General features: G+C 56.9%; 7 protein-coding genes across 7 annotated transcripts; 5 read left to right on the top strand and 2 right to left on the bottom strand.

The window, feature by feature from the left end:
- Positions 1-553: 553 nt before the first annotated feature.
- On the top strand, positions 554-2,437 carry EV422DRAFT_568862 (thiolase-like protein; the record flags this gene model as incomplete). Its single annotated transcript, XM_053072695.1, has 7 exons — positions 554-811; positions 956-1,135; positions 1,206-1,292; positions 1,357-1,508; positions 1,598-1,917; positions 2,016-2,164; positions 2,255-2,437. The coding sequence occupies 7 exons, from the start codon at positions 554-556 to the stop codon at positions 2,435-2,437; spliced, it is 1,329 nt and encodes a 442-aa protein (XP_052924315.1).
- Positions 2,438-2,465: 28 nt separating this feature from the next.
- On the top strand, positions 2,466-4,167 carry EV422DRAFT_112789 (uncharacterized protein). The gene is made up of 3 exons (XM_053064614.1): positions 2,466-2,856; positions 2,919-3,056; positions 3,325-4,167. The coding sequence occupies exons 1-3, from the start codon at positions 2,719-2,721 to the stop codon at positions 4,030-4,032; spliced, it is 984 nt and encodes a 327-aa protein (XP_052924314.1). The 5' UTR covers positions 2,466-2,718; the 3' UTR covers positions 4,033-4,167.
- Positions 4,168-5,129: 962 nt separating this feature from the next.
- On the top strand, positions 5,130-5,753 carry EV422DRAFT_479081 (SprT-like family-domain-containing protein; the record flags this gene model as incomplete). Its single annotated transcript, XM_053067278.1, has 3 exons — positions 5,130-5,334; positions 5,414-5,618; positions 5,687-5,753. Coding segments are annotated over 3 exons (477 nt in total), but the record flags the coding sequence as incomplete, so codon positions are not given.
- A 689-nt stretch (positions 5,754-6,442) lies between these two features.
- EV422DRAFT_568860 (MAS20 protein import receptor-domain-containing protein) lies at positions 6,443-8,790 on the bottom strand (the record flags this gene model as incomplete). The annotated part of the gene is made up of 8 exons (XM_053072694.1): positions 6,443-6,834; positions 6,916-7,026; positions 7,123-7,429; positions 7,506-7,672; positions 7,747-7,768; positions 8,158-8,300; positions 8,371-8,562; positions 8,673-8,790. The coding sequence occupies 8 exons, from the start codon at positions 8,788-8,790 to the stop codon at positions 6,443-6,445; spliced, it is 1,452 nt and encodes a 483-aa protein (XP_052924312.1).
- Positions 8,791-9,747: 957 nt separating this feature from the next.
- Positions 9,748-10,656, top strand: EV422DRAFT_534734 (uncharacterized protein). Its single transcript, XM_053070692.1, has one exon. The coding sequence runs from the start codon at positions 9,957-9,959 to the stop codon at positions 10,395-10,397; it is 441 nt and encodes a 146-aa protein (XP_052924311.1). The 5' UTR covers positions 9,748-9,956; the 3' UTR covers positions 10,398-10,656.
- A 1,570-nt stretch (positions 10,657-12,226) lies between these two features.
- EV422DRAFT_568858 (uncharacterized protein) lies at positions 12,227-13,598 on the top strand (the record flags this gene model as incomplete). Its single annotated transcript, XM_053072693.1, has 4 exons — positions 12,227-12,826; positions 12,890-13,052; positions 13,125-13,408; positions 13,482-13,598. 4 exons carry the CDS (start codon positions 12,227-12,229, stop codon positions 13,596-13,598), a joined length of 1,164 nt encoding a protein of 387 aa, XP_052924310.1.
- A 24-nt stretch (positions 13,599-13,622) lies between these two features.
- On the bottom strand, positions 13,623-14,660 carry EV422DRAFT_112692 (uncharacterized protein). Its single transcript, XM_053064613.1, has 2 exons — positions 14,371-14,660; positions 13,623-14,314 (listed from the first exon to the last, which is right to left on the bottom strand). The coding sequence occupies exons 1-2, from the start codon at positions 14,409-14,411 to the stop codon at positions 13,732-13,734; spliced, it is 624 nt and encodes a 207-aa protein (XP_052924309.1). The 5' UTR covers positions 14,412-14,660; the 3' UTR covers positions 13,623-13,731.
- Between the last annotated feature and the right edge of the window lie 307 nt (positions 14,661-14,967).

Here is a 14,967-nt window from a genome sequence, read left to right as displayed (position 1 = left end):
ACCAAAGAGTGCCCGAGATTGCTCATTGCGGCCCACCCTTTGGCAATTTTTTTCCGATCTTGAAGCCACCCGATTTATCAGTTGGCAATCGATACCTACATGTTCATGGCGGTGATGGGCGGTGCTTTCGTTCCCCTTTCTGGTACTGGCAAAACGGGTGGTGGTCAGAATCGCCGCCGAGGGTCGCGCTCATCGGGTGGGGTTTGGGACGTCCTTTAAGCGTCGGAGGTGTGAGGACGCGACAAACGATTTCCTCCTCCTCCCGTGAAGACCTTTTCCCCTCCATCTGATGCTGTAGTGACCATTGTGTGATGCAGGGAGAGCCTGTGGGCCAGAGCCCGTGAGGGATTTCCATCTGCATAGACTGATTCATCATGAGGTGGGGAAGCCAGATCGCAAGAGTAACGAGAGGGGGGCGAGGGGAGTGGCTCCCACCCGAACGCGTCGTCCCCCATGTTCCGCTTGCTTGCTTCAAGCAAGCACATGCATGCAGCGGGACAGCTCCACTCCGTCGGCAACAAATCCACCCGGCACACCCAACCACCCCCACAACATGTCCCCCCACCGCCGCGTAGTAGTAACAGGCCTCGGCCTCGTCACCCCTCTCGGCACGGGTGTCGCCCACTCCTGGGAGCGCCTCATTGCTGCCCACTCCGGCATCGTGTCCCTAAACGGCCGCATACACCCGGAGACCGGGACGACCTATAACGGGATCCCGTCGCAGGTCGCTGCGTTGGTGCCGAAGCCGGGCGGCGTGCGGGGTGAGGAGGACGTCGGGGTTTTCAGGGTCGAGGAGTGGTTGACGAAAGCGGTGGGTATCGAGCGAGGACAATCGCGCCGGAGGTGCGGTGGGAATAGCATTGCGGATCACACCAGCCCCAACATCCTCGTCGTTGGGTATCGTTTTCAACCATCCGCTCAATCATCGCTTCGTTCCGTTCGTGTATCCCAATAGGAATCGCGGAACATGGCACCGTTCATGCACTACGCATCAAGCGTGGCACAACAGGCACTCACCGACGCGGGCTGGGAAACGAGGACAGCGCGTGACAAGGAACGGACAGGGGTGTGTTTCGGGTCCGGGATTGGGTGTCTGGAGGATATCGCTGCGACGGCGGCGTCGTTTTCAGAGAGTGTGAGTGAGTTGCGACCATTCTTGGGTGGGTGGGAATGATTGCTGATATTTGGAGTGTTACGGAAAACAGGGATTGAAAAAGATATCGCCCTACTTTGTTCCCAAAATCCTCATCAACCTCGCCGCGGGCCATATCAGCATGAAACACGGGCTTCAGGTTTGTTCACCCTTCCCTTGCTCTCATTCATTAGACATACAAGACATCTTATGTCTTTTCTAAGGGACCTAATCACGCTGCATCAACAGCCTGCACGACGGGCGCGCACTCCATAGGCGACGCGATGCGGTTTATCCAGTATGGGGACGCGGATGTGATGGTTGCGGGTGGGGCGGAGGCAAGTGTCTCGCCGTTGGCTATGGCTGGATTCGCCAAGTACGTATCCGCGCAGGGTCGGGTCGTTCACCCCAACTTCACCACAAGAACGAGCCGTCTTCATTTCTAAATCATTCCACGCCAAATAGATCCCGCGCTCTCTCTACAAAGTACAACCACGACCCCCCCTCCGCCTCCCGCCCCTTCGACTCCCACCGCGACGGGTTCGTCATCGGCGAAGGCGCCGGCTGCGTCGTCCTCGAATCCCTCGAGCACGCTACCAAGCGTAACGCCCGCATCTACGCCGAGATGCGCGGGTACGGCCTCTCCGGCGACGCGTTCCATATCACTGCACCCCCCGAGGACGGCAATGGCGCGGCGAGAGCGATGTGCAGGGCGTTGGAGACGGCGGGGATGAGGAGGGAGGAGGTGGATTATGTCAATGCGCATGCTACTAGTACCGGGTTGGGTAAGGCTCTTTCTCTTATGGGGGGCTTGTTATTTGTAACCTCACTGTGTGTGTGGGGGGGACTCTGGCCACGTTCCTGATCTTCTTGAATCAAACAGGGGATCTGGCGGAAACGAGAGCGATCAAGAGCGTGTTTGGACCCCATGCCGCCAACCTCGCCGTTTCATCCACCAAAAGCGCGATCGGACACCTGTTGGGTGCCGCGGGCGCCGTCGAGGCCATCTTTACCATTCTCGCCATCCACCACGTGCGTATTTCCCTTCCTCTCCTCGGCGTCCCCTGCATCATCGCCACCCCCGTCTTACTCACTAACCCCGCTGTGTATCCTCCTCATCAGAACATCCTCCCACCCACACTCAACCTCCACAATGCGTCCCCAGCGGAAGAGTTTTCCCTCGACTATGTGCCGCTTGAGGCGCGGAGGGTGACCAAGGAGGGAGGGGTGCGGGCGGCGTTGACGAATAGTTTTGGGTTTGGGGGGACGAATGCTTGCTTGGCTTTTGCGAAGTATTTGGGATAAGGGGTGGAGAGTGAGGGATGCGGATGGGGGTGGGTAGGGCAAGGGTAGGGTAGATATGGAGTAGGAGTATGCATGTAGGGGCGAGGCGACTGTCTGTCTGTGTATCTATGTGCCTCTCTTTGTGGAATGTTGCGCGTGCGGAAAGGCGGAGGGCGACGCGTGGAAGGCCCAAAGACTCCCAAAGCGCCCAAGGGCTTTCTCGCTCGGTCTCGGACAGAAGGCCCTAAGATCGCTTGCCGCCAGCGCAGGTGCCGCATCCCTCACGCCGAGCAGACGCACAAATGAAGAAACCAGCCCACATCCAGGCAAAAGAGGCCGCTGCCGCCTGGGACGCCTTCTTCGCCACCATGACTCAGGCCGACCCGCCAGCGAGTCCATCACCAGCGGAGACGCCACGATCGACTCGTCGGGGACAGCAGGTGAGTTCACGACAGCGCAACTCCCTCACAGCTCCTGTAGTCTCCATGTTCGAGCTGATAAGAAAAAACTTGCAGGTCCCGAAACGGGCGCACAACCCCGCTCCGTCCCATCCTCGCCGGGTGTCACCCTCACCACCATCCCCCCACCAGCCTCAAAAAGAAAACACAGCACCGACACCCACCCCCCGACGCCGCCTGAAGCCCACAACCGCCCGTCCCGTTCCCCATAGCTGGCGGGGTGGAAATGCGAAACACGCCGCTGGTGAGAGGGATATCGTGTTTTTGGACTTGACGGAGATCGAGGATACGGCCGCCGGACGTGGGGTTGGCGGGCAAGCGGGGAGCGATGATGGGGAGGAGGAGATGCGGCCGCGGGTGCGGAGACGGGGCCGGAAGACGAGGGTTGTTGATTCGGAGAGTGAGGAGAGTGGGGGGGATGGGGGTGGTGGGGCGGATGTCGGCGGCAAGGAAGCCAGGAGAGCGAGTGCGACGCGGATATGCACGAAAGCTGCGTCGATTGAAGTGATCGAGATCCTCTCCTCCGACGACGCATCGGACGTCGCGGCATCACAGGCGAACAACGCAAACCCTCAGTCACAATCCGCACACCCACCTCCCAAAAACCCCCCAATCCCCGTCCCATCAACCCCGCCGATCGCACCCGCCGAAGGACGGCTGTACCCCGATCCATGGGACGTAGACGACGTACCGCCAAGACTGGACGCACCAGCACGGTCTCCGGACACCTCACCAGGACCCTTGACCGACCCTCGTCCGCGGACCCACCACCGGGGGGGTAGGACGTCGCTGGAGTCATTGTCGCCAGTCTCATCAGAGTACTATTCGCTCTCTGACCGCTCCCACAGCCCGGCATCACCACCCACCCAAACACATGGCGCCTCCAAAAACGCGACCATCACCGACCCTCTCGACACCCTCGCCGACCACTTTAATGCCATGCGCGTGCAATTACCGCCTCATGTCCCGGATGACTGCCGAGAGCCCGCCGCAGATGTCATACAAAGCCCCACGAGATCGCACTCATCCGACCCGTTCGACAGTGACGGGATGGAGACGCTGATCCCCCGGAATGTGCGGATCAGCACGCCGCTCAAAACGGTCGCTGGATCGCAAGGTATGGTTCCACCCGTCAGCCCGAGCGGTAGCGCAAACTGAACCCTGATATCCGATTCATGGGTGGGGTCATATTCTTTTTTCTGTGTTTTTTTCGCAGGCTTCGTAAGCGTCCGCCGCCGCAAACACCGTCGCTCAGACCTCGACTCCTCGCTCGCCGCCACCAGCGTCCTCCACTCGTTCCGCCAATCCATCCGCGCCGTATCGCCTTTGCGTGGCGAGACCTTTACACCCACGCATAAACCTGCATCCCCACCGGCCGCGGATACATTACCGACGCGGGATGAGGGGGGTGTGAGGAGAGAGTCGTTTATGTGCATGGATGCGACGTTGGGGGAGATTTCGCCGATTGGTGGGGGCGGGGTGTCGTTTATGTTGGAGAGGGAGGAGTTTGAGACGGGGGTCGGGTCGCCGTTGGGGGGGCGGGGGGAGGCGAGGGAGCTGGGCGAGAATGAGAGCGTAGCAGGGGATGCGGGCGATGAAGCGCGTTGGAAGGTCGCAATGGACGACTCGGCGCGGGTTTCCTATCCATCTGCGGCGGTGCCCGCCGGGCGCGATGCGCGGACAGCCCCGTCGCTGCAGGGAACGATAGGGCAGCAGCACCTTACACGTGCGCTGCCATCGCTTGCCGTCCCACCCAACGCGGCCGGACCGGATCCGACGGCCATGGACGACCTCGAAAAACTGATGGGATCAATTCATATCAATACACCACAGACGGAGGTTGTGGCCGTTACCGACGAGGAAGAGGAAGCGGACGAAGATGACGATGACGATAGTCTGCGGGGCGTCATTGTATTGTAAGGGCCATCTTTCCCACCAACGATGGCGCGGCGCGGGCAGGCAGAGTAACCGAGCTGATGCGGAATTGGGTTTTTTGCTTTAGTGAAGGAACACCCACAAAACCGATACCGAGAAAAAACGTCCGCGAGTCGTTGTGGGATATCGTGCCGCCCGCTACGCCCACACGACGGCCGCTCGCCACCCTCAACACCCCCAGTAAGGCAAAACCCCCACCTCTGCTCCCCAATGCCCCCGCCGCTGTCTCTCACCTCCCCCCCCCCCCCCCCCCCCCCCCCCTCCCAGCTAACCTCACTCCCTCAACAGCCGCGCCAACCCCGTCAACAACCTTCGCCCGCAAACGCGCCGCGCTGACAACAGCGCTGTACCAAGAATTCAACAAGACGGTTTTCGGGGCCCAATTACCCCCCGACATGTCCGTCACCTGGTCCAAACGCCTCACGAAGACGGCGGGCCGCTGTTTCCAGGAGAAGCGGCTGGTCGGGGGCGCGACGGTGTATTCCGCGCGGGTGGAGTTGTCGGTTAAGGTTGTTGACGATCTGGGTACGTTTTTTTCCTTTGCCTCATATTCCCAACATCCGACCTTCGATGATGACCGTGATGGTTTTGGGGGATCGTCAAGCCAAGCTCCGCAACACGCTGATGCACGAGCTCTGCCACGCGGCCCAATGGCTGCTCAACCACACGAGCAGGCCGCCCCACGGCCCCGAGTTCAGGCACTGGGGCCGCCGCGCAGAGGAAGCGTACCCGGACATTGTGTGCCAGACCTGCCACTCCTACGACATTGCGTACCGGTTCCATTGGCGGTGTGTGCGGTGTGGCGTCCGGTATGTGGTTGTCAGTCATGTATCCCGGGGGGGTATGGTGACTTAGCCGGGTGCGGCTTTCTGTGCAGGTACGGCCGACATAGTCGATCGATCAACACGGAGACGCAGGCGTGTGGCGGGTGCGGCGGGCGGTTGGAGATGGAGGGCGATGCTGCTGCTGCCTCCGCGGCCGGGTCGCCGAGGCTGAAGAAGGATGGGACGCCGTTCAAGATGAATCGGTTTGCGTTGTTTGTCAAGGTAATGGATGCGTGGGTGGGGGCTTTTGGGGGTGTATACTACCCGGGGGGTTGTTAACGCACGAGGTTTTTCGCTGTGGACAGGAGAACTTTGCGACTGTGAAAACAGCCAACCCGCACCTCCGCCAACGCGAGCTGATGGCCCTCCTTGGGAAGATGTTTCGGGAGCAGCACCCCGGAGATCCTGGGACGCCTCGGGGGACATAACGTCTTTTACAATTCAGCTCATCTCGTCTGGTGTTGGGCAGTGGACGATGGATTGATAATACAATATATAGAAAGTGTGGGGACATAACGTTAATGCTAGACAAAGTGGGAGACATTGTGGATATGGGGGGGTTGATACTAGATGTACGTGACGGTTTGAAAAATAGATATGTGGGTGGGGATGCCGGGAACATATGATGTGAGGGGGGATGAGGCTGCTACCGATTTCTGGAAGAATGCTAGACGGGAGCTTTTCATTCGCTTGCTTCAAGCGGTGGTGGCCGCCGGCGCACATTTCGTGCATTTACAGTGGAACGCGTACTACAAAAGAAAAGAAAGAAAAAAACGACATCAGAATCCCCACTCTTCAGAAACCACCCCTCACCAGTCGGGCCCCCCTCTCCGAACACCCACAAACGGGATACTCACATATTTCTTCAACCCCTTCCTCCTCTCACCCGTCCTCTCCTCCCCGGCCTCAATCCAGCTCACAAACACCTCCTCACCCACTCGCACATCCCTCAGCGCCACCAGCGCCGCCTCACGGTCCGCACCGGGGAACACGAGTTCCGCGTTGGGTGCGCAGGAGTGGGAGATGAATGCCGGGGTTTGGTAGAGGCCGGTGCCGGTGCGGGTTGTGGGCGGGTGGGATGTGCGGAGGTGTTCTGCGGGCACGAGAGGGGTGGTGAGCGAGGGAACGGAGGGGGTGTGGATGGAGTAGGCGTTGTAGGCGAGTTTGGATTTGATGACGGTGTAGCGTTCCGGGGTGAGGACTGTGTGTGGGGGACGGAAATGTCGGTTAGTCAAGATGTGGGCGGAGGAGATATCTGTGAGAACAGCGAGCGACTGTTTACATTCGTCGAAACCGGGGGTTTTGGGCGCGATGATCTTTTGCAGGAGTTCGACTTCCTTTGTCTCGGCGTCGGACGGTTTGAGTTTCAGATCGAAGAGGCGTTCCAAGTGATCTGCAACGGAACGGAATTGCCCCACGGAAGCGGGGCGGGGGGAAGGAGAGTAAGTACATCGCCGATTCCGAAGAAAACCTCATCGTGGTCCCTCACCCCAAGCGGTATACTTCGCCCTCGTCGCTTCAGGGTCCCTCTGCGGCTTAACCTGCTCCTCAAACACCATCCTGCTCAAAAATTTGGCAACCAGAACCGGCACAACTACATTCCTCTCCCTGCAATACTCCAAGAACTCCTGTGCGGCCGGACCCGTTGTATCGTCGCCGGGGCAGAGGAAGCCGTGGTACTCGTCGTGAGCGGTGGAGAGGCAGGTGGGGGTGCAGTAGCGGGCGGTGGCGCATTTGGGGCAGGCGGTGGGGGTGGGCGGGAGGGGGAGGGTGCAGTGGGCGCAGTGGTCGTCGAGCTGTGGTTCAAACGGAGAGTTATAGATGAGGACTTCGCTGGGGTTTCGGCAGGGTTGCGATTTAGTTTAACGATACCTCGCAATGTGATACGATCGGCTGTACACGGAAGATCTCCTCGCCGGATTTCACGTCCTTGGTCACTGTGAGACCTCGCCTGATGATTTTCTTTCCGGACTCGGTGGTGGACATGGTGACTTCCTTAATTTGGACGTTTTCTTTCGGGTCGGGGTAGTTTTGGAAGTCTAGGTGTTTGTGGATGCGAGGTCGTCAGTCAAAGATCACATATCTGGCTGCTATCTGCGGGCCAAGGACTTACATTCAGCTTGCGTTTTCTTGATCTGAGATGATGAGGGCGATCGTAATGTAGCCAAAGAATAGATGCGAGATGAACCATAGACGTAAAAGAGAGTGGGGACGGAAGAAGAACGAGAAAAAGGCATTGAGTTAGATTTGACTGATTTGCAAGATTGTTTATTTGAATACAGGTGCATTGCAGAGGGAACATGTACAAAGTGATACGCCGTGCGAAGCGAAGCTTCTGATCCAGTCACTACGTAACTAAACCAAACTCCTTCCTTAAATAATGCGCATCACGGAGTCGGGGGATGTTTCGATCGTATTCCCCCGGGGTAAGACTATGTCTACCTCGCTTCTCGTTTTACTCTATGTCGACCTCCTCCAACGTCGGGCCTGTCCGTTGAGGCCCGCCAAGCCCTTCCGCACTTACTTCCGCGGCATACATCTCCATGATCAGGCTCATGACGGGTTCAGGCACGGTTTGTTGGAGGACCATTAGGAGGTTCATGGGCTCGCCGTAGGCTTGGAGCGCGCGGAAAAGGCATTTTGCTGCCGCAACGTGCATTTGTGGGCCTGGATGGTCACATAGGTGTGTGTGAGCGATTGACGAACGTCATTGACTTATTTCTCGCTTCAAACTCACCTCTTTGCACAAGAGCTTCACCCATCTGCAGGTGCTTCACGAAGAACTCTCCCCGCTCTTGGGGGTCCGATGGAATGGGCTCGTCCAAGTTCAAACCCCCTCCCATGCTTGCAAAGCTTTGTTCTTTTGGTGCCTTCGGCGCCGAGTGAGCATTGGCCCTCTTTGCTTGCTCTGCAGCCTTCCTCTGTTTCCCTGTAAACGACGTAGGCGTTGTCAACAATGTGCAACCACCGCTAGGGTTCCCACCCAACCGTAGATCTTTCGTCCACTTCGGTAGGGAGAAAAACATCCTTTCTACGTACTCAGCTTCCTCCTGAAGGCGGGGTCGTTGTGCCTCTTCTGGTCAAAGTACACGAGGTATCCGACGGCGGCAACACCGGTAACTACGGCTGCCGTGATTGCAAAGTTGTTCAGACCCATTTTGATGTTCGTAGTGTGTGAAATGGCTCCGAGCGGGTGATGTCTGAAACAGCAAGCCTTTGAGGACAGTGCAAAGCGGGAAGGCGAATAGCAGTCGTATCTACCAGTTGCTGAGCAGCGCTGCGAACCTTGCCCGCCTGCGTGTGTGCTTGAGGTATTTTCCGATGCGGTAGATCCGATGCCCGACCAAGACGGTTGCAGCCTTTGCAGCAAGCCGGCGTCCCCTCGCCCAATTCAACGTCACACCCCAAGCGCCACGCTTACATAATCGCCCAACCCTGCGCTTTCGTTCTCCTCCGACTGCCTGCAAAATAGTCCCTCCATTTCCCTCCATACTCAAGAAGCAAACTTCAGTCGCGGATGCTAAGCTCCGTGCATACATCGCCGCAATGGCCTTTTGACGCATCGCCGCGACAGCTTGGATGACACGTCGACTTTGGAAACGTCGTCGATACTCTCGGCACGAAAACGGAAGAATGTGAATGTCATCCGCTCTACGAGGACGTGTCTGGACTAAAGAACTTTGGAAGGATGCTCTGGGTCACATTGATTGAAGCTCGATTCACCGGAGTCTGTCACAGCAACCATCAGAGTCTCTTGGCTTCAGTTTCGCGAGGTTCACTTCAAGTAGCGTATTGAGATCAAGTGACATGCAAATCAACGGGGTAGGCTGCAACGGAGCATAGTTGGATTGCATTGCTCGATGTCAGTATGCTACTTCTCGTGACGGGAAAGGACGTTGTATATGTTAGAAAGGGCACCGTCGGGATAGCCCAAGGCGATGCTCGGAGCACCACTTGGCGAGGGCCATGAACTCGCTGCAGCGGTCCTCGCACAGAATGTGCAGATGTGCAGTGTCGAAGGTGGTTTCTAAACCGTGCCCAAACGCAGCCAATGAGGTCTGCGCGCTTACGTAACATTAGTAATGGGCGAGAGCGTTCGGAATTTGCGCTTCAACTTCCCACCTGCGCTGAGCGTCCACGTTTGCAATCCCCACACTACATACAACTTACAAGTAGAAAAGACCGAGAACCTCAGGGTAACGCCCTTTGTGTATATAGTGACATATAGCGTAGTCGCAGGCGGAACCGATTCGAAAGTGCTCACATTCAGATCCGCAAAAAAAAGTCGTTCATATCTCTACCACCTCGAATCCACGCATCGCAATGTCGCCCTCCGCCTCCGCACCACAACGGTCGTCAGACCACAAAGACGAACCCTCCACATCTCCCACCACCACCCCCGACACCCCCGCCGCCACCGTAATAGACGCCAAAGCCACCGAATCCTCCCAAGAAGACGCCTACGACCCCGAAACCGGCGAGATAAATTGGGACTGCCCGTGTCTCGAGAACATGACCAAGCCGCCGTGCGGGGACTCGTTCAAGGCCGCGTTCTCGTGTTTTGTGTACTCGAAGGAGGAGCCGAAGGGGTCGGACTGTTTGGAGCAGTTTAGGGAGATGCAGAAGTGTTTTAGGGATCACCCGGATATTTATGGGGCTGAATTGGAGGATGATGACGATGACGAGGAGGATGAGGACGAGGAGGAGAAGGAGGAGAGGAAGGGTGATGAGAAGAAGGAGGAGCAGGCGTCGGCTTCTCGCTAGATTTTTAGATGTCGGCGTCATAAGTCGTCACCTGGCTCCTACGCATTGCATCGACACAACCAGCAATCAGCTCTATCATACGACAAAGTAGACAGCCCCGTAACCATCATTTTTGCGTATCAACAAACTCCGTGTACACGTATTCTCTATATATATATATCTGTTCGAGAGTGTGCGCATTGCGACGGAAATCAGATGCATGTATACAGTAATGGCCACCTTGATGCTCAATGGTATCGCAGTTGGTAGCTTGCAAATTCAGCCTCTATCACGATGGGCACGGAAATCATGAACGGTATTCCCCGGGCCTCTGACTGTGCGATTCTTGTAGTTCCGTGTCATCCAGCAGCGGGACGGTCGATTGGCTAACCGAGCTCAAAATCCATATTATCGAATCCAGCATTCGATGCATCTTTATCTACAATTCTCTCAAGATTTGGGTGTATGGCAAATGCTCCAAATGGGCATGCGAGTAAAAGAAGCGTTACGGTGTGTGTTGGCGGATGTTATTGTGAGGTTTAGACATTCGGCCTATTGGCGTCCAGCGATCGGTCCTCGAGAGAGACGGAGACAAAGCTCTGTCTAGATCACTCAGAAAGTCTTCGATCTTTTCCATTGCTCAGCGAAGATAACGTGTCGTATTTTGCATCCACCACCAGGGCTTTGAACCGGTGCAGCCCGTGCGGTGAGTTCGCGGTGCATAACAACCTCGATCATTGAAACCCCGCTCGGTATGCAGGACCATTGGGAAGCAAGAATCTGCATCCCGAGCGGTTTTCAGGGCTCCTTGCGAGCGATTTGGGGCCACAGGTACATCAACAAGAAAGAATAACTGCCATCGTCTTCCCCGAACCAGTGGGGCCCATGATAAGTAGTTAGTCACACCCGATGTCTCGCACTTGCAGGAGTTCGGCGCGGGGGCCCGTATACCGGTCGTCTTCTCCATTGAGGGACGTGGCTGCTATAGTGGGCTCACTCGTATACGGGCTCCTGCGTTGGGTCTCCACCCTGAGTCGATCGGTAGCCCAATCTGCTCGGCGTCCATCGCATTCTCAGCAGTCATGTATCCAACCCACTCCCCGCGATTCGAACGCATACAGCTCAGCTGGTCCGGATGGGCTTGCCCCTATGCGGCAATTATATGTAGCTTCGCGAATTACCCCAAGCTGGGTAGTCGTAGAGTTCCAGCGCTTCCGTTGCTGCTGGTGGTGACATCTCTCTGGCCTGTACACAGGGGTGCTGAGGGTGTGGCGCTGTGGACGAGCACGCAGGTCTTCTAGGACCCGTTGTTCCTTCGCTGCCCGTCGTTGCGCATCCTTCTCTCTGTCAGCTTCGGCGTCGGCTATATATACCGCGCACATGCTGTTGGAACATGGCCAAGTTTCGTGCTTTGAATTCCGGCTATCGTTGCTTTGCGCAGCCAAAACACATCCCGCCGTATGTCGCTGGTAGCAAAGAGGACAAGCGAACTGCAATGTAGCATATGTATTGTACATACAGTATATAGCACGCGGATACACGCAAAAATGGTTTTGGAAAGGGATGTCCATTGCGCTTGAGTTCCTCCACGCCAACGTGCCCAACGCCTGCCCAACGCCGCAATCCCAGTCGACGACCCCCAGACGACCGCCTCACAGACGCGGACAGAGAAGGCCGCTGCTTCCTCTCCCGCTGCCCTCATCTGCGCTGCCGTTGCCTCCGCTGCCTTCGCCTTCACCTCCCGTCCCGATCGGCTTCTTCTTCTGCCCCATAGCTCTCTAGGGAAAGGCGACATCCCGCTGGCCTCCACGGTCAAAAACCTCCTCGCCCATATTCACGCACACCGAAAAATGATAGACTACCTCTCGCATATCCTTCGCACCTACCACCATGCCACCCGCTACCGCCCAGACGATTCGTACACGTCGCTCACCCTCGACTCTCGTTGCATCCTCGATTTTCCGGTCCCGCGCGGACTCAGCGTCACGCTGGGGAAATGCATCTCGCCGGAATTGAAGGCGTCTTATACCGTGGGGATACCCAACATACGGAGCGCAGGGTTTTTGTTTACGAGCTTGCCAGTTGCCGGGGAGGTCGGAGCGTTGTGGGGGGACAATGAGGGGGATGGGGAGGGGGGCTTGCTGGGCATGGACAGGGAGAGGGAGAGGGAAAGGGGGACTACGGAGGTGAAGGTTGTTTCGACGGTCAACAGAGAGGAGGGTGGGAATGAACTGCCTGCAAATGCAGCAGCCGTGGCGCTGGATCTTGATGCGCGAGACATATCAACCCACGACAAGGCGGAGACGGAGACAAAGAAGTATCTCCTTTACGGCCGAATCTTTGAGGATCTCCGCCTGGAAGCCATGTACATCCGCTCGCTGTCACAACGTACACATTTTGTTGCGTCAGGTGTAAACTCCTGGCGGCGGGCACCAAACGGAGCCAGTTCAGTAGGTATTCAACGAAAACGTCCACACTACATGATCATCTCCACTCACATCTACCTTTGATAGATAAGCGCACAGTTACTTCATGCAGGTGAATCCTACAACGCGGGGCTGAGTTGGACGTCGGATGACCAGGTGTTGGGGGTCAGCGGGTTGTTCCGGTTTGGGAACACTGGGTGGGCAGCTGGATCTGAGGTGTGTTATACCGCCAAGGAGAAAAGCGGTGGTCGTATGTATTCTGATTTGTTCGTCACCCCAAATGGATATGCAAATCTCATGGCTCTTCCTTTCTATCACCCAGTCTCATTTGGCGCCCGCTACAAATCCCTCGCTCCCTCCCGGCAACCACCATTATCCACGTCACCTTATCCACCACATGCCGTGAGATCCGCCCTAACATTCCTCGCCAACCCCATCATGGGCCACTTCAGCACCAGCTACACCACCACCGTCCGGTCCGGACTGACCATGTCAACACGTTACGATATCAATGTGTACAGCTATGAGGCCGATCTTGCGGTCGGGTTGGAGTACTTGAGGAAGGATAGGAGTCAGATGGTTAAGGCCAGGGTTAGCTTGGTTGAGGTGAGTCTTGCTGAAAGTCATACTCTCTTTGGTGAAAGGTCTCGGATATTGACTTTCCGACACTATGGATCAGGGCCTGGCACTGAAACTGGAAGGCCAGTATAGACGAGCCTTGCTTAGTATTGGCTTGATGACGGAGTTTGCACGGAATCCCCGGCGGTCGATCGGGATAGAGTTGCAGGTTTCATAAACCTGACGGACTGCTGCTCGGGTCCGCTCGGCTCGGCAGTCTGAGCGGCATACCACCCGGGACTGACTGACCACATCGCGAGCTCCCCCTACGGCAGCGTTCGTCCGCTACAATAGCGATGAGGCCAGACTGCTTAATTGTGAGATAGGTCCGAGGTGTGAGCACGGCGGACGGGGTTGAGGCGTTCCGCAGATCGGACTGTGGAGAGCGCCGAGCGTCGACCAGGTCCTCCTCCGTCTCGCCGAGTGAGTTGTTGATCCCCTACTAGACGCAGTGCCTTATTGGATGATTGGTTGGATGTGGGATGGTGGGATGGTGGTGTTGGTGAAACGTTACCGGGCCTGTGAGCCGGGAGCACATGGCGGCGGCGGCGGCAAACAGCAAGAGCGCCGAGTGAAATGGTGACAGTGGCTCCCAACCTGCGAGTACACTGATAGAAGCGCTGAGTCGGTATCTCGCGCAGACCACTGTATCGCTCCCTTCCTCCACTGTATATCGCTCCCTCCCTCCGCCAGTCCACCGTCGTCTTCACATTCAAGCGCGTCGCCGACGATGTGTACCGAGTGCTTTGAATCATCTTCAACTTCTTGTCGGCTAGTGGCCAGTGAATGTATAACCGCATATGGTCGACGAGATGCATTTTCACGTTCGTGCTTATATTGGTCCAGACGGATGTAGCTACGTACAGTACGCGCAAGTGTTTTGGATCGATTGTGCTGGATTTCCTCGGTCACCAAACACCTCTCAAACCAGGAGATGTGGATGAACATACCACAGTGTGTTAGGCTTGTAAACCGGTGTTGGGTCGGGCATTTGAAGAGCCGTTCGCCCTCACGGAGGAGGTCGTCGCGATGTCTCTTGGTCCAGATTGGGGATGGAATGGGTTTCTCGGAGGTTGAGTTGACTCGAGAAGAATTGTTCGGCTCTCCAGATCCAGAACTGGGCATGGATAGAACGATGCACCGGTTCCCCGGAATGTCTCTCGCTCGACGTGGTGTCGATTGGCCCCCGTGTATTTCGCAAGATGGCCTCCTGCAAAGGGAAAGAAGGTCAAAAGTTCCGACCACCCCATGCATGTGTCGATCCCCGCCTGCGTTGCGCCGCGGCGGTGTCGAAATCAACGGAGCGATCGGCCCATTTGTCACTTCTGAGTTGAGTTGAGCGAGTGAGTTGAGGTCACGCGGCGGACGACGGACGGACGCAGCAAACATCCCACCCGTTCCACCTTTCCACCTTCAACCCCCTCCCCCCTCCCTCCCAACCTCCCACAGATAAGCTATCTCCCACCCACAGTAATAAGAGGCCGTCTCAGTTGAATGCAGCGCATCCTCGCAATACATAACCATCTCAAGGACCCTCCCAATCCCTC

Source organism: Fimicolochytrium jonesii, assembly GCF_025526975.1.
Source record: "Fimicolochytrium jonesii strain JEL569 chromosome Unknown EV422scaffold_17, whole genome shotgun sequence".
Lineage (NCBI taxonomy): Eukaryota > Fungi > Chytridiomycota > Chytridiomycetes > Spizellomycetales > Powellomycetaceae > Fimicolochytrium > Fimicolochytrium jonesii.
Note: the sequence above shows the minus strand (reverse complement) of the source record. Positions and strands in the feature narration are given on the sequence as shown.

Bases quoted from the DNA above. Each gene is read 5' to 3' on its own strand.
- EV422DRAFT_112789 (XM_053064614.1), top strand. From the start codon at position 2,719: ATGAAGAAACCAGCCCACATCCAGGCAAAAGAGGCCGCTGCCGCCTGG. The intron at 2,857-2,918 runs GTGAGTTCACGA...CGAGCTGATAAG, and splicing joins CGACTCGTCGGGGACAGCAG to AAAAAACTTGCAGGTCCCGA. The intron at 3,057-3,324 runs GCCCACAACCGC...GTCGGCGGCAAG, and splicing joins ACCCCCCGACGCCGCCTGAA to GAAGCCAGGAGAGCGAGTGC.
- EV422DRAFT_534734 (XM_053070692.1), top strand. From the start codon at position 9,957: ATGTCGCCCTCCGCCTCCGCACCACAACGGTCGTCAGACCACAAAGAC.
- EV422DRAFT_112692 (XM_053064613.1), bottom strand. From the start codon at position 14,411: ATGCCCGACCCAACACCGGTTTACAAGCCTAACACACTGTG. The intron at 14,315-14,370 runs GTATGTTCATCC...GAGGAAATCCAG, and splicing joins TACAAGCCTAACACACTGTG to CACAATCGATCCAAAACACT.